The sequence below is a fragment of the Canis lupus genome, chromosome 3 (assembly GCF_003254725.2).
Source record: "Canis lupus dingo isolate Sandy chromosome 3, ASM325472v2, whole genome shotgun sequence".
NCBI classification, from domain to species: Eukaryota; Metazoa; Chordata; class Mammalia; order Carnivora; family Canidae; genus Canis; species Canis lupus.
This window is the reverse complement of record NC_064245.1, coordinates 66,809,380-66,833,284: the sequence shown is the minus strand read 5'-3', so window position 1 is coordinate 66,833,284 and position 23,905 is coordinate 66,809,380. Positions and strand designations below refer to the sequence as shown.

Below are 23,905 nucleotides of genomic sequence, written 5' to 3'. Positions count from 1 at the left end.
TCAAGAGACAATTAGAACATGGAAATCTTGGGTCAGGTTCTACCATTTCGGGCCCTCCATCCACATCAACATTATAGATTAAACAGACCAGCTGCCAGATTTCTAATTCTCCTCTTTCTGGATTCCCTTAGTTCTAAAACAATCCCACACCATCTTCATGGATACCTTTTAACTGAACTACCCAGTGATTACCAAGGTGACAAAGTGAGATTGGAATATTCCAGACACAAAGTGATGTAGGTGAAACTTTAAAATCTTGACCTAAAATGATGGAAGGGTGGGCAGGCCTGTTTACTGGTGAGTGAATACTCAAAATGTCACGTTTATCACTGTACCCTGGTCTGTTATTCACGAATCTATACTGTATAGAACCTGACAACAAGAAGTAAACAACCTGGTTAAAAATGAGACAAAAGACACTAATTGACATTTCTCCAAAGATGAGCAAATGGGCAATAAGCACATGAGAAGATACTCAAAATCACTCATCTTTAGGGAACTAGAAGTCAAAACCACAATGAGACACTACTTCACAGGTAGATGAATGGATAAACAAAATTGCATATACAGCGGAATATGATGTGGCCATAAAAAAAGGAACGACACCCTGACATATACTGTAACATGGATGAATCTTGACAGGAAATAAAACAAGTATGAAAGGACAAATATTGCCTGCTCTACCCAGAGTGGCCACGTTCACAGAAATAAGACAGTGGAATGGTACAGAATGGCATTTGCAGGCAGTGAGGAAGAAGGAGCATGAAGAACTATTGCTTAATGGGAACAGAGTTTCTGTTTGGGAAGCTGGGTAAGTGCTGGAGATGGATGGTGGTGATGGTTGAACAACAATATGAATATACTTAATGCCGCTGAACTGTACGCTTAAAAGTGATTAAAATGGTAAATGTTACGTCATATATACTTTACCACAATTTTTTTTTTTTAAAGAGCATGTACTTTCCACACTTTTCACATGTCTTTGAACAATGATCATGTATCCAAGTTGAGAGTCTGGCTCTGCTGGCCCCACACCATTTGTTAAGATGGATGCCCTGTCACCAAGACATGACTTAAATCACCCGGATGAATAAAGGTTACCCTCCAAAGGCTCCCATTGGCAGCCGTGAATAAGTGGATTCACAAGATCCTGTGCAACCCAGGCTACCACCATGTGGCAGAGAACCGGAAGGGACAAAGAAAAATGGGAGGTGAGGGTCAAAGGGGTGGGCCCGGGCCCTCTCCAGCGGCTGACGGGGCCAGCAGAGGCCTGGGGCTGGCTCCAGGGGAGCCCGGGATCCTCGGCCAGCTTCCTCGCCTGCTCAGCTGCAGCTGGAATTTGCCGGCTTCATTTATGCAGCACATGTGGTTTACAAAAGGGAGAAGCAGCAGCAAAAAAAAAACCACACCACTCCGTATGCATATGAAGCCCTTGTTTAGAGAGTCTCAAAAGGGAAGTTCATAGTCTATAATATCTCTTCCCTGAAATTCCTTCCGGGCCTCCTCCAACCTCAGCACCATATAGAGACATCAAGTGTTTACCCAGATCGCCTCCTGCTTCCTGTGGCTTCTCAGGCCGCCGGCCCTAGGATGCCAAGAGCTGATTTGCTACCTCGACTCTTGCTTGCCCGCTCTTTTCATCTTCACATTTCTTTTTATTTCACCTGTTTGCCCAGAAGACTGGGGAAGAACGTAGACACAGAAAGGTTAGCAAAATAGGCATGATCTGGACTGCGGGGAGGAAAGGACAAAAAATACTTAAACTATAAAAAACACAGCTGCGGTAGCCTCACTTCAGAGAGGCACTGTCACATGAGCTGTCTTCATCAAAATGAAGAAGCCTAGATGTTTCTAAGTGAAACAAAGCTTTCGAAGGTGGTAAATCCTGACATTTCTTACCTTGTAAAAGGGATACTGAGTGACAGAGTCGTGTTCCAACTTCCGGTGCTTACCTGCTGGAGATTTACCTGAGTGACACCACAAGACCACTTTCCCTCAGGTTCTACCCTCTTTGCAGTGGCTAAATTGAGGATTAACAAGTCTCCCAGTTACAAACTTTTCTAAGACATATTTCCTGTCATGTGGAAAAATTCAGGTACTGTGGTAAAGCCAATGAGGAGCCATTGTGTCCTCTTGTACCGTGAAGTCCTTCCTGAGAGGTAAATCTACTCTCCATGTCGCTGTATCCAACTATGAGACGCCTGTGGCTACCTAACCCCTTGCCTACTGACTCATCCCATTACAGTGTCTAAACAACTGAAAAATGGATGGGAGTGCCATGTGGGATAAATTTTCCCCACAAACGATTAATGGTGGATCGTTGGCAGCAACTGGCCATAATGCTACACCCTATTACCACCTCCCTGATTTGAAGAGAATAGTGGTAAACTTCTCACCCACCCTGTGGAAGACACAAAAGTGAGCCCAGAAACTCACCTCCATTGTCTTTTACATGCCAAGAGATTGGCTAGAAACCGGAAGCAACCCCACACAGGAAGAAAGAGATGAGAGAATAGAGAAAAGGAAAGGCAAGCAAGGAAGTACGCTTGAAAATCACCTTTCAATTAGTAAACCCACCTAATACTAATTTAGGATAGCAGCCTATTTAAAAAATAATAATAATTACATTGAGTCAAATAGCAGACTTCTGGATGGACCTGCTTGGCTATTTGTTAATTATTTCCCAATGTGGTAGACACTGTTGGTTGATTGACCCAAATGCCATTTCCAGGTGCTACTTCCTTATTTATGTTTTACATGTTGTTCTTAAAGCTAAAACTTGACCTTTTGGCCTGTCCTGTACTTGGGATGGCCTTGTGACAGTTCAGCTCTGAACTGGAAGGTAGGAAATAGCCTATGGAGAAGGTGCCTGTGGTGGGCAGGATGACAGCCCCCAAAGCCGCTCATGTCCTAGTCTTTGGAACTTGTGAATGCTACCTTCTCTGTCTCAAAGGGACTTTGCAGATGGGATGAAGGTAGGGATCTTGAGATGGGGAGATTATTCTGGATTATCCAGTAGGCCTAATGTTACCACAAGGTCCTCATAAGTGAAAGAGGAAGGCAGGGGAGTCAGGGAAGGAGATGTGATAAGAGAAGAGTAAGAGCAATGTGAGGAGAAAGAGACCCACCCGGCCATTGCTGGCTTTGAGCACAGAATGGGACCATAAGCCAAGGAACACTATAGCTTCTAGAGCTGGAAAAGGATTCTCCCCTAGAGCCTCCACAAAAGAACACAGCCCTGCTGACCCCTCAACCATAGCCTGGTGAGAATCATTAAGGACTTTTGACCTCCAGAACTATAAGAGAATAATTTTTTTAAGATTTTATTTATTTATTCATGAGAGACACAGAGAGAGGGAGAGAGGCAGAGACACAGGCAGAGGGAGAAGCAGGCTCCATGCAGGGAGCCCGACATGGGACTCAACCCCGGGACTCCAGGATCACGCCCTGGGCTGAGGGCAGGCACTAAACCGCTGAGCCACCCGGGCTGCCCTAAGAGAGTAAATTTGTGTTGGTTTTAGCCACTGTTGCTTTTGTGTGAAACTTGTGATAATTTGTTACAGCAGCCAATTGCAAACTATACAGTGTCTCTTCCCAAATAAAGACATGCCACCCTTTTTCTCCTACCCCCTTCTTGCTGCACTGGGATGTGAATACGGAGTCTGGAGGGATAGCAACCATCTTGCAATCTTGCAGCAACACCCATGAGGATGAAGGGACCATACTCAAGATGGCAGAGCAAAAAGAGTCTGGGTCCCTGATAACTTCACTGAGCCACCAGCCCTAAGCTACTCATCCCTGAATTTCTTATCACATGAGAGAAATAAAACATGAGTGTTTAAGTCACCAAGTGTTTAAGTCACTTGGTGCAGGGGTGTGCTGCAGCTGACTGAACCAGCTCCTGAGAGAGAATTGTTAAATTTTCAGAAACTTGGTGGGCCAAATTCAGACATTATTAAAAAGTAAGTTACATAATCTTACACTCAAACCATTAAAAAGTAATAAATACTCAAAACTCATCAATTCCAAATATTTTCCAAATTTTGCTATATCTATGCTCATGAGGCTATAGAAATGAATTATATCTGAATGTGGGGATAGCATATATCTCTTGACTCCATACTACATGATAGTACACTCTACCAGATACTATATATCTTCCCCACCTCCACATTTGGTGACATCACAATGGGAGCTTGAAATCAGCCCTGGTGGGAGTATTTCCACCATGAAAATCAGCAAAAACTACAAATCAGCATTTTATTTTTCCCCAGAGAGTCACTTGTTAATCATTTACTGGCTCGCCACTGGTTTATGTGTTCTGCAGCCAAATATATTTCTAATTGATGCATCCCTAATGGTTTTTCATGCTACTTGTAGTAAGACAAAAGCCTCAACTTGTCAACTCAAATTACACTTGTAGGAAACTGAGTTCTCCTATTTTCTGTCTTAAGTGAACATTTAGGTACTAGGTGCTATGTGGTTGGCAGACTCTCTTTCTTATTCTACCTCACAAAATCCTTCCTATATTCCTGAAAGGTAAATATGCAAAACCCATTTCACACATGAGTATACCAAAGCTTGCCAAAGTCCAGCCAGTAGGGGCCAAGATAAGACGTGAACACCCTTCCATCTGACCCAGAAATCTGTACTCGTTCTCCAGCAACATGAGGCATTTTGAACATGGCAGGCACTGAATAAATACTTGTGAAGTTATTGAGACAAATATTAACTATTTATTCCAGATAGTTAGGGACCCAAGATGTTGAGCTCATGTGCCAGGCGGCTTTCACACCATATGTGCAAAAGACGTTGGCACCAAGCTACTTTTCCTGAACATCAAAGAGAGCCCTGAAACTCTTATGGTTAGAAGATTGAGTTTCATGAAAGTATTAAATTTATGTTTTTTCGAACAGCATCACTGGGGGAGGGACCGTGGTTACAACTCTCTCATCTTGAAATAGACACAGAGCAATTTCCTCCATTGCTGGTTGTCAGCCTGGCTCCCAATCGTTGCCCCCAGAATTGGCAGAATTTCAATGACTCTAAAATTAATCTGCAGGGCAGAGAGTTTGTCCAGAGCCTTGAAATTCTGGGAGCTTTGCTGTGGTCAAAAAATGGGTGCCTAAAATGGGAAGTCAGGAGGTCAAAGGTGAAATCCCAATTCTGGGCCCAACTGGGAACTTTGGATAATCTTGTGGACACGTTTCTCCCCTGCTTTCATGACAGGAGACGGCACAAATTATTCTGAACTAGAGTGACCGGCTCCTAACAAAGAATTTCTAGGTACATACACGGGATTTTTACAATTAATTTGTTCAACATTTGTTTGGATTCCTCAGGAAGACAGACATGTGAACAGATAAACAGTGTTGATGTATATAGTGGAGAAGACATGTACAGGCTGCTAGGATTGTACACAACCTGGGGTGACCAAGCCCATGACTCGAGGAGGAGGAGGAGACCAGGCAAGGCTTTCTGGGATGATGAAGCCTGAGGTTAGATTTAAAGAAAAAATTGAACTGGAACAGTAAGACACGAGTATAATGGATTTCAAGTAAAGGGAGGAATGCCTCTACTAAGCAATTATGACTGTTAGACGACAAGAAGTTCAGTGTTATAAAGCATGGAGTGTAAGACACAGAGTGGCAGAAAAAGAGCTAAAGGGCCAAGCAAGGGCCAGGATGCCCTTGGATGTCTCTAGCAGGATAGGGAACTTGGATATCACAGGAGAGTACTTAAAGTGTATCCCATATGCAATAGGAAGCCATCAGAAGTTTCAACCAGGGGATGATTCAGCCATATTTATGGCTAGGAACATCCTAAAGGCCCCCAAGTCCATTAAAAGGCAATTTCAGCAGCACCAGTCAGTTAAGCAATCAACTCTTGATTTCAGCTCAGGTCATGACCTCAGGGTCATGAGTTCAAGCCCTGAATCAGGCTCTGTGCTAAGGGCAGAGCCTGCTTAAGATCCCTTCTCTCCCTCTCCCTCTCTCTCCTTACCCCCCCCCCACACACACACACTGTTTCTCTCTCTTAAAGATAAAAAGAATGAAAGAAAGGTAACTGCAAAAGAATAAATAGGAGATGAGACCCAACGATAGGGCTACAGTGGGAGGGGAAATGGTCAGTGTATAGATTCTGAAACATTCATTGACAGAGTCACAGGATCTAGAGATTGAGGTTAGCACTAGTAGTCTGGGATAAGCCCTGAGTCCTGGCTTGGTCACCTAGCTGGGGTAGCTTGGGGTAATACCAGTAACTAAGCACAGTCATGGGAGCTGGTCTGGGCAGGAGAGGAGTCATAGAATGTGTGTGCATCATCCAAGGGGAAACATCCAACAGCAAATGGACATATAATTTTCAGAAGCCATACCTTCTCCATTTTTTAAGCCAATCTAGTGCAAATCCCAGCACACATAAAGCTCTTGACAGGTATTTGTAAATTCTTTTTTTTTTTTTTTTTTTTTTTTTTTTTGTAATTTCTAAGGATGGAGGCCTGAACAAGGCTTAGAAGAATGGTTCAAGGCGATAACGGAGGTTAGCAACTACTGGGAGTGGTTGAAACTGAAAATGAATGAAATGGCAAAGAAAAACAGTCTCTAAAGTGAGAGATAAGACAGCCTAGAATGAGATCCTTGGGAGCACCAACATGAGAAATGGGTGAGACAGCCCAGCACAAGGGGATGGAGACCAAGGCACAGAGAGATTGGAGACAGGTGTAGACAGCAATGTCATGAAAGCCAAGGAAGTCAGGTGGAGCAGTAGGGTCCTAAAAATGCACACAAAGAAAGGTCCACAGGAGCCATCTGAGGATCTCTGCAAGAGCAATCTCAGTAGAATAGAGGAAACAAAGCAAGAATACCCTGGGATGTAACATGGGGGTGAGGAGCGGGAGACTAGCTGGGATCATAGGTGGACTCAAGGTCAAGGGGGGGATGTTTTAGGACAGGAGAGCCTTACACATGGCTCGCAGGGTTAAAGGGTTAAAAATACAGGCAAGAGATGGGATCATCCACCCTCTAAGATGCCACGGGAGGTTCCCAGGGAGGAGACTGGCAACAGATGTGGAAAGGACTGGTGCTGTGGCTTCATCTGAGATAGTACCTAGAAGACACAGGTAGGCAGTGATTCCTTTGCAAGAACAGAGGACAGAAACAGCATCATTTACTATAGCTTAAAAGCTGGGGAAATCCTCTGTGTCCAAAAAGAAGGAAATGGTTGTATATCTACCCAATAAAATATTTTATATTCATAAAAATAATAGTTACAAGACTATATGACCATATTAAAAAAGAGTTATAAAGTGATGCTAAACAAAAAAGATGAATGATTACCAATTCAAGAGTTAAAATTCTCTTCATAAGAAACTTCAGAAAAGGGGTACCTGGGTGGCTCAGTGGTTGAGCAACTGCCTTTGGCTCGGGGTTTGATCCTGGAGTCAGGGGATCGAGTCCCACATCGGGCGCCCTGCAGGGAGCCTGCTTCTCCCTCTGCCTGTGTCTCTGCCTCTCTCTGTGTGTCTCTCATGAATAAATAAATAAAATAGTTTTTTTTTTAAAAAGGAACCAGAAAGATTTCTAAATGATTTATTATCAACTGTGATCATGTTACTGTGTAGAGATTCTGCAGGTGCTTGCTTCTTAGTACTATGTTTTTTATTTTTTACAAGTTTGTTGAATTTATTTTGAAAATTTTTTAAAATAATAAAATAAGACTTGATAAGTTTTTCCTAGTTGATAATTCCCTCCCTTCCACATTAATGTCTCCAAGAATCAGAGCTCCAGACAGCATTTCCCTCAGCTAGAAGTCTTTCTCCCATTCTTCACATTACACATGATGGGACCATCCATCTCCCCTTTTCCTTCGCTGCCCTTCTGCTGGAGAATCTGAAGACTGCCTCTGCCATGAACACAAGGCTTTCAGTTGCTATGTCCAAAGAGCTGCATCCAAACCACAGGAAAGCTTCTGTCCTCACCCATGGGGCAGGTGCAGAGGTGCCAGCCAGCCCTGAAGTTAACACGTGTTCCATTGGATACTTTGCCAAAGGTCTCACCTAATTCTACAAATATAATTGAGTCAGGGACTTTACAGGGAGAAGCCAGGGGCTGGAGGGAGACAGACCTGGGTTAGAATCTCTGTGCCCTCTTCTTACTAGAATAAGACACAAAACTGGAGCTTCAGTTTTGATAAATGTAAAATGGGGGTAATGAAACCTGCCTTGCTGACTTTGCAGAATCATGGGGCACTTGGGTGGCTCAGCCATTTGAGCATCTGACTCTTGGTTTTGGCTCAGGTCATGATCTCATGGGTGTGAAATAAAGCCCCATATTAGGCTCCACCCTCAGCACAGAGTCTGCTTGGGCTTCTCTCCCTCCCCCTCTCCTTCTTCCTCCCTTTCTGCTCCTCTGCCTACTCACATGCTCTCTCTCTCTTTCTAAAATAAACAAATTTTTAGAAAAACAATTATATGTATATACTTATTATATCTATATGTGATAACATCTATATCTAAATGTCTATATTAGAATTTAGATATTTAGACTTTAGAATTTCACAGCCTGGGGTTTGTATTTCCATGTGGTCATTTACAAACTGTCTGAGACCGTGAGCAAGTTACTTAACCGCCAATGACTGAGGACAAGACAGGATAACAAGGGGAGTCTCTGTGGATGCTGGTGAGGATAGATGGTAGTAAAGACCAAAAGAAACAGCCCCTTAAAAACCTTCCAGAATTTGTCTGTAAGCCTCAGCAAAGGCGGAACACACCATTCAAAGGTACAAGGGGCTTGAGACAAAACTTAAGTTTGTTGTAGAAAAATAAGGGTATATATCTGGCTCCGTAGAGCTTGTGCACTGAACACTGCATGGTTAACTTGTGTGGAAAGGTGGCAGTAGGCTTAGCTGCAAGGGTGGGAGAAGGGCAGCAAGACAAGTCCATGTCCCATTCCTGATCTAATACTCACATTTTACGAAGCAGTCAGTGGAAGTCCAGACAGATGAAGCAAATTGTTCTTAATCACATAGCAAACTAGAATTTAGGTCTTCTAAATCTCAGGCTCACATTGCCTCCCAAAATAGCTTGTTATGGTTTTACCAAAAGCAATAGAATGGGAATGTGATGCCTTAAGTTGGACTGAACCAAAGCACTGAGGCTGAGCCATTTCCCCAAACTGCAATTGCTTGAAGGAGGAGTCATTATGGGAAAGGCAAAGCCAACAGTTCCTTAGTTATGCCTGAGGACACATAACCAGTGCACCCAAGCTGATTGACCTGAGAGATTTTCACCTACAGAGTATACAAACATCAGGGTTTGCTGAAGCAGTGACAGTCCAGGCCTGTGGGTATCAACTCATGGCTTCAGCTCTACAGCCACTCCCATATCCTTCAGCAGCATTCATTCTTAAGGCAGGATTGCCTGTGAGGAGCTCTGCCAGTGGGGCTCTCTTGAACCTTCAATCCAAGTGACATGGGGTCATTTTCTATCTAAATTATTGTGTTTGTTGCTTAAGATTACTTTGGCTGCAAGTAAATGAAGTTTACCTTGAATTAGCTTAAGTAAGCCTGTGAGTTTCTTGTAAGGATACTGAGTCTCACTCAAGGACAGACAGGTCTTTGGACTCTAGGATTTAGAAACCAGGGGTCTGAATGCCATCAAAAACTCTGTTTCCATCTTTCATTTCTAAGCCACATTCCATTTCTAAATTCAGTAATCCTAGAGAAGGGACTCACTGGTCCGTTTGGGTCAAGAACCCACCCTGAGTTGACCAAGGAGGCAAGAGAGGGTGAGGTGCAATTAAATGTTCCAGTTTCTGCTTTCGTTTAAGGATGAGCTGGGGGCAGACAGGCACTGAATGTTTGTTTTAGTATTTATTAAGTGTAGGGCTCTGTGCTAGGCTCCAAGAGAGAAGAGTAGCAAGGGAAACAAAAAGTTGGTGAAGAATCAGATTCCTCCCTTAAGGAGACTCCCACTTTGGGAGGGAACATGACATAATACAGCCTATGCAGTGCCACTGCCATGGGGGTGAGGGGTAGAGATAGAATGAAATCCCTTCTTACCCAGGGCTTGGATTCTGAAGTTAGGAAGCAAAGCAAAAAAGGTCTGCAGTCAAATATGATTGCCCTAAATACTTGAATTACAGCCAACACAACAAGATCCTCAAGACAGGAGACAAGCAGAACCAAACCGACTCAGCATAGAGCCACTCACTCCAGGGTACGTGCTCAACTGCATGGACTGACAGGCAAAGCCACCCACATTATTTATAATGTTCTCTTCTTTTCATGCTGTTTTACCAAGTGTGTGGAGTTAAAGCTTCAGAAATCAAAATACATTTAGGATGAGACTCATTACCTAGCCAAGCCACACAGCATGGAGCTTGAGAACCAGAATCAAGTTTGGGGTTGCTTGATTTCTCAGTCCACGATCATGCCCCTACCAAGTGTCTCCCATTCTCTGAGCCTTTTAAAGTGGAGGGCCTCTTTAAAGGCCTTTCTCCTCCTAGGAAATCCCTGGCCCCCAGCCCAGGAGAAACTGAGTGCTGCTCAGGTAGATCCATGTGAGTAGGGTTAGGTTGGGCTAAGCAGAATCAGGGGGTCATCTGGGCAAGCACAGGGGTGGGCAATTCCAGAGCAGCTGGTGCAATGTCATTCACTTTCCTGGGTTGTATATGCTATAAAGAGCTTATCAAGGAGATGTTTACAAATGGGGTGTGGGCGGTGGGGAGCATTGCTGTTTTTAACAGATTAACTATAACATGTTGGTTCAGTGACCTCTTAGTGCATTTCCACGAACTGCTAGTTTACTCTTGACTCTTTCCTGGGTGGTAGGCAGATAAAGAGGCTGCCGGGTTGACAGCAGGGAGGCTGGCCATGCCCAGAGCTTGCATTAAGCGGCAAAGCATGGACTCTGCAGGCTCTGGTACAGCCTAGAATCCAGCCAGAACTCACATTTCGCTCTTTCCTATGTGGCCATCAAAGACCTTTCACCTATTCTCTCCCCTCCACTGCCCCTCCCGCCCCTCCCAGGGTGCCTCTCTGGCCCACTCTGTGCTGGGAATCCTGTCCAAACGACACACTAGAACTTAGCTGTTGCTGCCCCAGTCAGATACATATTCCTGTCACAACCACTTGGGTCAGGCCGAGAGGACCCCAGGGCAGGTCCAAGTATATTTTCTTATCTGGAAAAGGAAAACCCACTCTCTGCAAACATTAACATGTACTGAGTCCTAATCTGTGCCGGCTGCTCTCACTGCACTAATTTTGCTTAACCTCAAAACTACTCCAACAGGTAATATTCTTCTCCTCATAGTTCTCGATAAAACCGAGGCTCAGAGAGTCAAGTTAACCAAACTGATGCAATTTACAGGTGGTAGAACCGAAGTTCTCACTTAGTCTGTCAGATTTTAGTATATATGTTCTTCTCACAATGTCGTGTGCCCTAATCCATGTATCCTGACTTTTCTAGGAAAAGGAGGCATTTGTCATTTTCAGAAGGCTTGTGGTAACGCGCTGACAGTGAAATCCAGTAGAGGCAGTTTTCTTGAATCATCAATGAGCGTAAGAATCAACTAGGGAGCTTGTTAAAAGCACCAATTCACAGAGATTCAGAGACACTGGATCTGCAGTTCAGCCAGGAAGCTGCGTTTTCAATCATAAGCAGCCGTGGTCATTGTGGTGCAGGCTCTACAGAGGGCATATCAGGGGGGCCCAACCCCCAAGAGTGCAAGTGTCTCAGATGAGAGGGGTTATCAGCTCCTATTCCATTCCTTCTTTCCGGAGCTTCCCTAACTCCCTGTAGCTGCACCTGTGTTGGCAGATTCCTTTGGATGTCTAAAGAGCCACACTTACCTTTCCAGAATTTCAATTTGGCTAAGATATCCTGTGGCCATGAGCTTCAGTGAAGGCTAAGGCACTCCACATACGAGGGGCTAAAACTTGGGAGAGTTACACCGACGATTCTTAACCGTAGATGTGTGTATGCACATACATGCTCACCTGAGTACACAACAGGGCACAACCGTGCTCAAGTAAACCAATCTCTAAGGGTATAACCTAAGCATCGGTATGTATTTTAAAAGCTTCCCAATTCTCTCTCCTCCAGAGTTGAGAGTCACTGGCCCTAACCTTTTCCATTACCACTAGTCTGGGCTGAGCATTTGATAAAATTCTGGCCAACAAAAGAAATGAGAAGTCTTCTGGGAGGTGGGGCTTTGAGGACATTTTTCTTCTTTCTTTAGAGGAGACATGAGGATGGGATGGACCCCCTTTCCTATTTCTGACCTTTGGATTTTGCGGTATAAAGATGTAAAGCCTGGAGTTCTGCAGCCATTCTGGGACCACAAGGCAGCCAGCCTAACTGCCAACAGACTGAGAAAGGCAAAGAAGAAAGGAAAGCATCTGGGATCTTGGTGGCGTCTTTGAGCAACTTAGTTTAAAAACCCTGGAATCAGCTTACCCTGAGGATATTTGTTATAAGAGGTGATTGATATTGTCTAAGACACTTTAAGTTAAATGCTCTGTTACTTGAAGCCAAAAAGATCTCAACATATATGCCCCCTAATTAGCTTTACCTGCCTCCTGCCTGAGCCATTTCTAACTGGGGCAGAGGTGCATCAGCTGCTGGGGCCCACCAGACAGTAAGGCCTAGCGAGACGAAGTCTTGCTGCCCAAAAGACTAATAACTAAAGTGAGCCCGGGCACGTCATTAAATAACTAGTTACCTTGAGAGCTATTCCAATAATAACTCTGACATTTATTATGCACTTACTTCATGCCAGAAATTGTGCAAAGTGCTATGTCACTTCATTCCGTCCTTAAAATTACCCAGTCAGCCAAGTAGTACCTATGTTTTACATTTGGGAAACTGAGACCCAGAGAAGCTAAGGAATTTGACCAGGTTTGCATCGCTAGAGAGTGGCAGAGACAGAATGCTAACCCCAATAAGTCAGGCTCTCAAGACTTTTTTTTACTTTCCAGGAGACCATGTTGTTTCATTTCCCTATGACTTATGATGCTCCGTGTGTTCACACATTCACTGAAGTGCTTAACGATGCGAATAAAAGGCATTCATCATTGTAATCCCTAATAGAGATAACAGAAATATTAGCAAAGGCTGCAGGGGAAACCATTCAAGTGAGGCCTAATTTTTTACAAGGCCAAGGAATGATTTACTTTATCACAGCAAAGAATTTTATTTGACAAATGCATACTTTATCATCTCTGGTCTGCTGAAAATGTAAGTTTACATTTTTCCTAGCCATAAAATTAAAATAATTTTGGCTCCAAAAACTCAGAAGAAGTCCCATGCTAAGTTCAAGTGTTTCCTTGGAAATATAAAGGCTAACTATGGAGCGTGAATAAATGGCATTCCCGCGGGGCAGGGCAGATTCTGGAGTCACTAAGAACAGGGTTCAAATCCCGGCTCTGCCTCTTGCTGCCCGTGTGATTTTGGACAGAGACCCATCACTCCTCTGAGTCTCTGCCTTCTGATCTGTAAGATGAGAATCACAACTGCCACTGCAGGCGGGGGACAAGGATTCAACCAGATGGCCTATGTAAATACTGCACGGCAAAGCAGATGTGCGAGAAAGGTTGCCTGTTGTGAAAAAGAGGTGCAAAGTGCCTGGCTTGGGACCTGGTGCTGAGAAGCTCGTCACTCAGTAAACCCCCGATACCCTCCCTCTACCTTCCCCTCCCATCCCCCCTTTTCCACTGTCTTCGGGCGGGGTGGGGGGGGTGGCTCTGAGGACAAGCCAGACTAGATCCGCTCTGTGCAGGGCTAGGGAAGGGAGCTGTGAGACAGAGCACACATCTTGGATCACTCAGCTGTGTGTCAGCTTCTACGGCATCTTCCCTCCACCCCGACCCAAACACAGGGCAGCTAGCCAGTCCGTTCGTGGGCCACCTGCCAATGTGGAAGACAAATTTGAGAAAGTGTCAGAGGATTGGGATAGGGACAGAATGGGGGGTGGGGTGGGGTAAGAGGAAATGGTTAAGTTGGCTCAAGAGCCAAGGGTCTTTGGAAAGACAGGAGGAAACAACTCCTCACCTCCAAATTAGAAACAAATGAGGAGATTTCAAGGGAATCTGGACTGCGGGTGAAAGAAGCAAAAGAGGGGCCTCAGCAGAAGATTGCCTATCCAGGACAAGGGGTGGGGGCGGGGGGCTCCCCCAGGCTCTGTGAGCCAAAACCCAACTCCAGGTCACACCAAGAGAAGCATACAGAAAAGACCAATAGTTCACATGCTTGTTTGGAATTGTTAGAACTTTTCCAAGTCCTTCTTCCCATGATTAGACTCTCGTGTCAGCCCCAGGAAGTTCCTAGGATAATCACCATGGCTATCATCCCATTTTACAGATTTGCAAACGGAGGCTTCAAATTGGCAATACGTTCTTGGTCACACAGGGGAGCAGTAGATACACTCTATTTGGCCAGTGGTTTCCAAACAGAATCTGGGGCCCTGCAACTAGCATCAAGCTCCAGAATGGGTATTTGGTCAAGCTTCTCAGGTCACTCTGATAGTCAGCCAGTTTGGGAACCACGGAGAGCATGTATCAAACTCGCTGCAAATAAAGACACGGAGCCTGACAGAGGTGGAGGAATTTGCCCAAGGTCATAGAGTGGGCCAGCGGCTCAGACAAGGTCAGGCCCTCGGTCCACAGAGTCCAGGATGGAGCTCATCCCAGCTCTCCCACGGGTTACTGGATTATTCCTGACAACCTATCACTCGGTGAATGTCACTGGGTGCTCCTTCAGTGCCTGGCACCAGGGAGACAGAAACAACAAGGCTCTTCTCTCATGGTGGGAAGGGCAGCAAGGCAAGGGGAGTCACTGGTGCAGGATGGCATGGTGGTGCCACACGGGCTCGGCCGGGTGCTTCCAGCCTGGGGTGTGTGGGGAGGATGCAGTCAGATGAAAAGCTGGAGAACTCACCTCCATGCATGAGTCCAGGGCACCAGGGGCTTAGAAACTTCTACCCGGTGGGAGCAGGGTTGAGGGTGGAAGGACAATGAAGACTTCAGAGGAAGGCAGAGAAAAATAAGGGAAACAAAATTTTTTGTTGTTGTTGTTGTTGTTGTTGTTGTTGTTTTTTTGAATGAAAGCTTTCTAAGGATATTTACTGGGTATGTAGGGCACCACCTGACACCTAAACCATGTTAAGACCAAAATAGAGCAGCAGGAAAATGTTACTGTAGACTCAAGTCTTCACTGTCACATGGAGACTATATCTGCCTCTACTCACGGTTGTTGATGATTGTTCACGAAAGTAGGTCCACATCAGTGCTGCGTAGGGCATGAGGCAAATCAGCGAAACGGCTAAATTTACATGAGGAATTCACTAAGGACATCAAGGTTGTGGGGAAGTGGACACTTTCACTTGCCATTAGCCGGATAAGTTGTACAATATATCTGAAATGCAGTTTGATAAAATTTATGAAAATATAAAATTTTTATATGAATTCTACTTCTAAAATTTATTCCACAGATAAGTATATAAAGGCAAATAAAGAAAGTTATACATAGGATGTTGAACAAAGCATAGTCTCCAATAACAGTGAAAACTTGGGAAAACAACCAATATCCATAGAAAGAGGAATGATTAAATAAATGACCATATTACACTCTTGAAAACCAGGAAGCCATTGAGAACGATGATGTGTGTTTATACTTAATGGATGTAGGAAAATACCTGTACTATCACTTAGTGTTAAGCACTAATTTCAAAATTAATATAATGCAACTCATTAGTATAGCTTCTGGACTTGCAGACTGATGCACAGAGGCATCTGGAAGGTGGCTTTTCATCAAAATGTCAACAATAATGAGCAGGGCAGGGGTGATTTTAATTTCTTTATTGTTCTCTGCATTACTTTACAGTATTTTAAAATGATTCTTAAAGTTTTATCTTATTTACAGCTTGAGTGGACTTGCTTGAGGCAAGGATTCAGGTTATACTTATTCCTCATTGTTGGCTGATTGTCCTAATATCACTTGTTGAATGATACACCCTTTCCCTACTGATTTGAAAAGTCATCTAGTGATTATTGCTGAGGAATAGGACAGTTATTAAGCTTTTTAAAAATATATATATAATTGGCATACAATATTAGTTTTAGATGCACAAGATAGTGATTTGATATTTGTATACATCATGAAATGATCACTGTGACAGGTCTAGTTATCATCTGTCACCATACAAAGTTATTACGGTATTATTGAATATATTCCCTATGCTGTACATTCCATCCCCATGACTTAATTATTTTATAATGGGAAGTTTGTACCTACTAATCCCCTTTACCTATTTCTCCCATCCCCACACCCTCTTCCCCTCTGGTGACCACTAGCTTGTTCTCTGTATCTAAGAGTCTGTTTCTATTTTGTTTTGTTCGTGTATTTGGTTTTTTAGATTCCACACGTAAGTGAAATCATATGTCATTTGTCTTTCTCTGATTTATTTCATTTAGCACAGTACCCTCTAAGTCCATCACAAATGGCAAGACCTCATCCATTTTTACATCTAATGTTCCACTAGACATATATACCACATCTTTGTCCATTTGTCTATCACGGGACACTTAGGTGGTTTCCATATCTTGGCCGCTGTAAATTATGATGCAGTGAACACAGGGCACATATATCTTCTCAAATTAGTGTTTTTGTTTTCTTCAGAAAAATACCCAGAAGTGGAATTGCTGGATTGCATGGTAGTTCTATTTTTAATTTTTTGAGAAAATACTGTTCTGCACAATGACTGCACCAATTTACATTCCTACCAACAGTGAATGAGTATTTTAGAATATGTAATCAGAAAAATGATAGGGGTCTTTCCATTGGAGATTAAAATTTTTAAATAAATTAGTCTTAGGCAATAAAAAACTCCAACCTGATTTAATGGAGATTGCAAATATTCATTTTATATATATGTGTATATATATGCAATTTATTTATATGTTCAGTTGTCAAAGTAGTTTGTTCATTCATTTCAAAGTGCTTAATAAGCATAAGCACCTACTGTGAATCAGCCACAGGGACACTAATAAGTAACGAATATCACACAATAGCTAAGAAGCTAGGCTTTTGGGGCACCTGGATGGCTCAGGTGGAGGAGCATGTGAATCTTGATCTCAGGGTCATGAGTTGGAGCCCCACATTGGGTGTAAAGATTACTTAGATAAACTTAAAAAGAAGAAGAAAAAGTCAAGCTTCTGAGCCTGGCAGACCTGGGTTTGGATCCCTGTCTTATCACTCCCCAACTGTACAACCTCTAAGTTATTAAACTGTCCTAAGCCTCAGTTTTCTAACTTGCTTCTTCAGGGTTCCTCTTTCTATAGAAAAAATCCCAATAGAGACACAGAGGTGAGGGACCACTTGCTAGAATGACGTAGTCACCAGAGTTGAAGATGAACAGATGTCTCAGAAGAAAGAATAGGGAAACTGTTAGAGGATTCTGAATGTCAGGCTGAGGAAGTCATTTTCCTTTCATGGAAAAGGCCATGGGGAGCCATTGAGGAGTTTGGAACAAGAGTAACTTAATTCAAACCCATGGGCCAAGTTCATTCTCACAGATGCATGAGCAGCAGATTGTGGAGGTCTCTGAAGGAAGCGAGCCTTTGGACAAATGCAGGCACCAGGGATGAGGGTAGCAATAGTGGGAAAGGAGAAGGGGCTCGGCAGACACAGTGGCTAGGAATCCCATTCATGGGCCACCTGTGGATGTGGGTTAATTAAGGCCTGAGGAGGCCAGGGCTCAAGGCTTAGGTGAGAGCGGCTAATTAAGCTGGCCTGCGCGATGCCAGTGAGATCTGCCTCTCCAGCCCAACCTCCAGCCCTGAGCCTCACTTCAATCTACAGCGTGGGAGGCCTAGGGACATTCAATACAACTTGGAAGCAGGACTTTAAAACAAATAGTCTGCTTTCCTCTCATTTCCAGCTCTCCAGTGTGGAAAACTGATGCGATGAAGGACCGGACAGAATGAAATGTATGCGGTTCTGAGCTCAGCCCAAAGTGCCTAGTCTACAGACAGTTGGCTTAACTCGGGGCTGAAGGTGTCAGGAGGGAGGGTGTCTGGGCCAGGCGGTCAGTCGGGGCCTCACCTTTCCTATCAAGTCTGTCCTGACCACTCCTTCATGCTTGTCCAGGCAGAGCTCACCTACTTTCAGCGCCCTTCCCACAGGAAGAAGCACAGCTTCTCCCCTGACCCCTAGGATGCCTCATTCAAGGCCCTGAAGACGTGAGGCCAGAGACCATATCCCTGGGCAGCGTATGCCCCCAGGGCCCAGTAGGAACACAGTGATTTTGCTTTCCAAGTAAAAGTTTGGCAAATAATTTTCTCTTCTGATTGCATCCGTCTTACATCCAGACGTTAAGGTTTACAGTCCCAAGGGTTGCAGTCTGGCTGCCATGGACATCTATGGGCTGCCATTCATATCACAGGTAGAGTAGATTTATCACCTATTTTCCAGGATGATAAAATGCCTCATTCTAACAGAACAGTGTGACAATTTTCTAAAAGAGGGAAGATGATCTCAAGTGACTTGAGAAAAGAACATTTTGTTTTTCCAGTTGGCACAACGATTCTATATGGGCTAGAAGTGGCTCTATATATACAGAAGTTTTACTGGGCTGATAGAACTTAAAAACTGGATTGGAATGGCTTTAGACAGGGCATTCCAACTTAACACCCACTCCTTACTTCTTTATATCTTTATCACGTTTTATTCTTTTATTTGCCTACCTAGCCCCTGATGCCACGTGAGTTTGCAGACCTGAGATGTGATACAACACTTCCATAAAGCAATCTCTTCCTTCTTTGGGAAGCAGATGTTTTCAATGTTCTTTCTTGGGCTGGATTGAAATCTTTCTACAGCTTCTACCTACCCATTCTATTTCTGACGTCCTATAGGTTCTACAGTAGAAGATTAATCTTTTTCTACAGCTGTCTTTCTTTCACCTACCTAAAGACCAACATCAGAGTCTCTCTGAGGCCCTCTTTTCTGTATTAAGCATACCGTCTTCCTTCAACTGTTTTATATGACATCGGATCCCCTCATCACTACCTGGTTGTGCTCTGTCATCCTCTTAAAGAGGGGTACCTGTTTAAGGGGAAATATATTGCAAGCATAGTCTTGCAATTACACTTGTAATTCGAAGTGTAATCCAAAAGCCAGCAGCATTAAGTATTATTTGGGAGCTTGTTATAAATGCAGAACCTCAACCCCCACCTGGGATCTACTGAATCAAGATTCTCCAGGTGATCTGCATGCACGAATCACCTCAGAGAATGCATCAATGTAGCCTAAGATTACATTTCCTTTTGAAGGTAATTATGTTACATGGGTGACTCTGATTCCTGTTACCTGAAATCCTTATTTGACCACACTCACTGATAAGCCACATCTTCCCGTATCATATCAGTTTTATTGATGCACGTAACAGTCTGATTACATTTTGGTGAGTTAGAGATGTGCCTACATAGACTAAGATCTTAAGGACAAAACACAGATCATGTTTACCCCTGTCTTTGATGCCAAGCCAAGGCCCCGGTACATCATAGTTGTTTGTGTAACAATTAAGAAAAAAATAAACTAACAGTAGCTGAAATGATAAAGGGAATTGAGAGTCATGCTGTTAAAACAACTTGTGATATGGGCTCAGTTTCAGGGACTGGGATTGTCTCACTTCTCACCTCTGCCCCCTTGGTACCTGGGCAACCCCCTCCCTCGGTGTCCTCAAGATGGTGGCCAATGTTGCCCAGAGCCATAGCCTTCCTCACTCAAGGCCAGTGGGCAAAGAGTAATCTGGAAACTTCAGGGGATGGAAGCTTTTTTTTCTTCTCTTTTCTTTTTTAGAAACCTCAGTAAATGTCCCTTCCAGTTTCATTAGCTTTCATGGAGTTACCCCCTCATTTCTGAGCCAATCCCTGAGGCAGGGGAAATATCCTGAGTTCAAGCCAATGAGGATCCACTCCCAGAGCTATGAGTGGCTGGAAATGGAGGAGGATCCACCAGGCAATGAGGAAAAGCTTCTGGGAGGAGTGGAGGCGTGGATGCCAGAGAGGCTGCAAACAGGCATCTATTATAGTGCTCAGTAGGTCTGCATTTCCATTGCCTTTGAATCTTGCAACCGTTCTCCAGGATGTCCAATGTTACAGCAGTCACCATGGGTTATGGCCAGAAAACTTTTCTATTTTTAAATGACACACAAATTATTATGCTCCATCACATTGTTTCAGTGATCGACTTTAAAGGGCCCTGGCTTACCTCCTCCTGGAATAATAAAGCAGTCACAGGAGTTCTTTGGGCCACTCCAAAAACCACTCCAGAGCGGTTTGCCACACATAATAGAGGGTGCACTTGAAAGGCAGCATCCAATGACCAGTTCTGGCTGAAAACTTTTGTGTTTTTTGAAAGTTCAATAAGCACCAGAAGTGACCACAATGTGTTTGAAACTTTATAGCATGTGTCTTCAGGAGACAAAGTGCCTAAAACTAGATGGAAAGACTTGTAATTTTTTAAATTAAAAACTGTAGACAGGAGAGGTAACAGTCAAAGTAAAATAAGCATGAATCCTACGTTTTTGTTTCAAAAATAAAAAACCGAGGTATGGGGAAAATTGTAATATGGAATTCAGAAATCTGCTTTGGCCATATGCTCTATTGCATGTTCACTGTTGCCTGCTCTCCTTGGACCAAAAGGCTCTCAATGATGGGTCAAGCTTAGCTGGGAAAGACATGAGGCCGATGGGGAAAAGGTGCAGAGTGGGGAGGGGAGACATTTTCTATCCTCACCTTGGTGATCAGAGAGGAAACTTACCACCACCAGACTCTTTGGACCACACTACTGGTCTTGGTGGTCATGTGAGAAGATGCAAGGACCATCACTACTTCTTGAAACAATCAGGCTTGGTCAGCTCCCAGGAAGGAGGTCAGGTGTATGATCTTCACAAATGGAAGGGAGCCTAAATCGGTACCCAGCCTTGTCCATCCTATCTCAGAAATGGTTTGTGGGGATCCTGGTTCTACCACTTGTTCTCTCAAGGCAGGAATTAGTGCAATCACTCACTTACTCTCAGCTTTAGTGTCCTTATGTGTAAAGTGAGGGCAATGATACTGTCACAGATTAATTTGAGAAAAAAAAAAATAGCTCATGTGACAAAGTGTCTGAAAATGTCCAGGACAAAGCAACCCAACAAAGGCCATTCTTCCTACTGCCCCCTGCTCAGTCCCATTCAGTGCTCGAATTGCATAAACACCCAACTCAAGTGCTTTGGTGTGATCACAGACCTCTCATAATTCTCTCTGCCTCCTCCAGAATGCCTGTAGCACTTAGCTTGTACAATCATATGCATGTGTTAAATCATACCTGCAGTAATTGGATTAGGAAAAAAAAATCTGAAAATCTTCCACATAGATGTAAAAACAACACAAAATGACCACAAGAGCATGGCCTCATCTCTTATTGAACATACAATCTAGGGAAAGTTTAGTTTAGTAGTAGACTCCGTCACAGCTTTTAAAATAGCAACATCAAACATTTCTCCTATTAGACTGTAAGGTCCTTGAGAGTTGAGCTATTTTTATTCAAATTTATATTCTGAGGAATATATATGGAGAATATCCTGTCCCTAGAAGACTGGCCAGCATGTTAGGAGATGCTGAAAGGAAGGATAAAATGAAATACTCTGAAGGGCTTATCACCTTGAATGGCATAAAAGGCTGCTTAATTTAGCTATAAAATAAAAAGTATAGAAATCAGATCTGAGAAAGATTGGACTTGCTACCTGATGACTACAGAAGTCACAATCTTTAAAATTTCTTCAACTTCAAATCACTCTTGGGAAAGTGTCAGGGTCACCCTGGCCTTGAGACAGATTTCCTATGGGATCTAGCTTTGATTCCATGACCTCTGGCGAGTTCCTTTTTCTCTCCAAAGTACAGTTTCCTTAGCCACACAGGATATGAAATAACAAGTTTTCTAAAATCTCTTATAGCTGTAAAATTAGGTGTCCAAAATTTAGATATCCATACCCGTGGCAAGTCCCTGATAAAGGCACCCTGTTAGGCACTCCAGAGAGGCGTGAAATAGAACAGACCAGACTGTTCTCAGTAGGTTCGTGGCTTATTAAGTAATGAAACAGGAGGACACAAGTAACTGTGATTCGAGGCAGGATGGGATAATGGCCATCCAGGAGGTACTCATGTGCAACTTGCACTGTATACATGAGGACTGGCTTTGCGGAGGGATGGCCTTCATTCCTGTTTTGATGCAGCAAATAGGAAGCACCGACTATGTCAGGCTTTGTGCCTTAGTACAAAAAACACAACTGTAACCAAGGGAAACAGAGCCTGCCCTCATGGTGCCTGAAGGGTGGCTGGCAGAAGATGGATGTTCGGGGGGCAGGGGGATTCCAGGCAGAGGGACCCAAGCATTGACAGGAAGGCAGAGCATCATAAAGCACACAGGAGTGAGGCCAGGGCCCAGAGGTACGCAGTGCTCAGGAGATCAGGATGAGAAAATGTAGAGAGGTTGGATGCCCCTCATGTGGACCCCTGACATGCCAGGCTACGGACTTGAGTCAGTCCAACAAAATAACCTAACGACTCTAAGAGACAGAGCTTACTAAACGTGACAGGATCCTTCATTTTGTATCCATATACACTTTGTTTACTGTAACTAAAAGGAAGATGCCTGAAAGAAAATTCTTCCAAAAAAGTAATTGAAATAAGTTTATTTGCAGGAGAAGAACATCTGAACATCAGGTACAGTCTGATCCACAATGATCCAACAACAGTCGGGACTCATTCTGGGAGTGCTCTTGGGCAGTTTGGAGGAGGAAGTCCATGTGGAGCAACAGCTGAACAGTTACCAAACTTCATAAAGCCATCCAACCTGAGTATTACACGATACATAATGACCATGACATGGTAATAAAAATACAATAGCAAATACTCACTACTTTGTGAGTTACAGTTACAATATAAACAGTTTAGGCCTTCTTTAAAAAAATGAAAAAAATATATCTATTACAGCTTTATTTCAAGCATTTTCAGTTGGATACAACTTTATATATTTTCACTCACAATAGACAGCAAAAGAATGCCTTCTGAAGTATCTGTTGATAAAATATATTACTTGTTTAAGTGTTTGCACTATGAAACGCACTTTGCCAGGTAGTTCAGATAAGAGAATGAAACTGTGCAGTGCCAAATCCAGGCTGCTGATCAAGACTTGTATTGTTTTCATATTTGTCTAAAAAAGTTCACGTCGAAGAAAAAAGAAGGGAGAATGTAAAGAGAACCAAAATTATTCTTTTTCAGTGAAGCAGTTTAATTCCAGAGAAAAGGCTTTCCATTTTGGATTCCAAGAGTGTTGTCCCAAAGTTGAAGCTGATCCTTCAGGCCAAGGAGCTGCGTCAGCTGTGGCAGCGGTGTGCACTGAGGAAGCTGGGAGAAGGTGTTAACTGAATGCTACAGAGATGGCCACTGATAACACAGCTTTCTAGAGGCCTCTGGCCATGGGGGCGGGGGTGAAGGGCAGCCAGGAATACTGGTGCAAAGGTAGAGTGTGCTCACTGAACTGCACACATAGAGCTCCTAGGAGGGTTAACAGTTCTTGACATAGGTTCCTGATTGTAGTTTACAATATCTGCCTTCACCACCCTCTGTCATAAAAGAAAACAGAGTTATTATCAGAACATCAGAACATTTAGAAAGAGCTCGTTAAAGTATATTTTTATTTTCTAAACTATGGTGAACTCCTGATGACAGACATCATAAATGAAGCCAGAGTTGAATCCATCAGAACAAACTAATGTAGAGCTGAGATGCTGAAGAGCGAGGCTTGGGTTTGTTTTTTTTTTTGTTTTTTTTTTTTTTTTGCTTTTAAGAACAGAATAGTAAT

The 23,905-nt window shown here is 43.5% G+C and overlaps 1 protein-coding gene across 5 annotated transcripts in view; it reads right to left on the bottom strand.

Annotated features, from left to right (window-relative positions):
• RAB28 (RAB28, member RAS oncogene family) overlaps positions 1 to 23,905 on the bottom strand; it is a 137,339-nt gene that overhangs the window by 2,100 nt on the left and 111,334 nt on the right. The window contains exons 7-8 of one of the 5 annotated variants that reach the window (XR_003132081.3): positions 15,246 to 15,412; positions 1,543 to 1,680 (exon numbers count right to left, since the gene is read on the bottom strand). Coding sequence is in view for 1 of the 5 variants with exons in the window: in XM_025437404.3 (XP_025293189.1) it covers positions 23,574 to 23,666 (93 nt within the window). In the remaining 4 variants the exon portion in view is untranslated. Of the gene's footprint in view, positions 1 to 1,542; positions 1,681 to 14,935; positions 15,019 to 15,245; positions 15,413 to 22,718; positions 23,667 to 23,905 lie in introns of those variants that run through there. The other 4 variants (XR_007409924.1, XM_025437404.3, XM_025437405.3 and 1 more) reach the window with 4 other exon arrangements.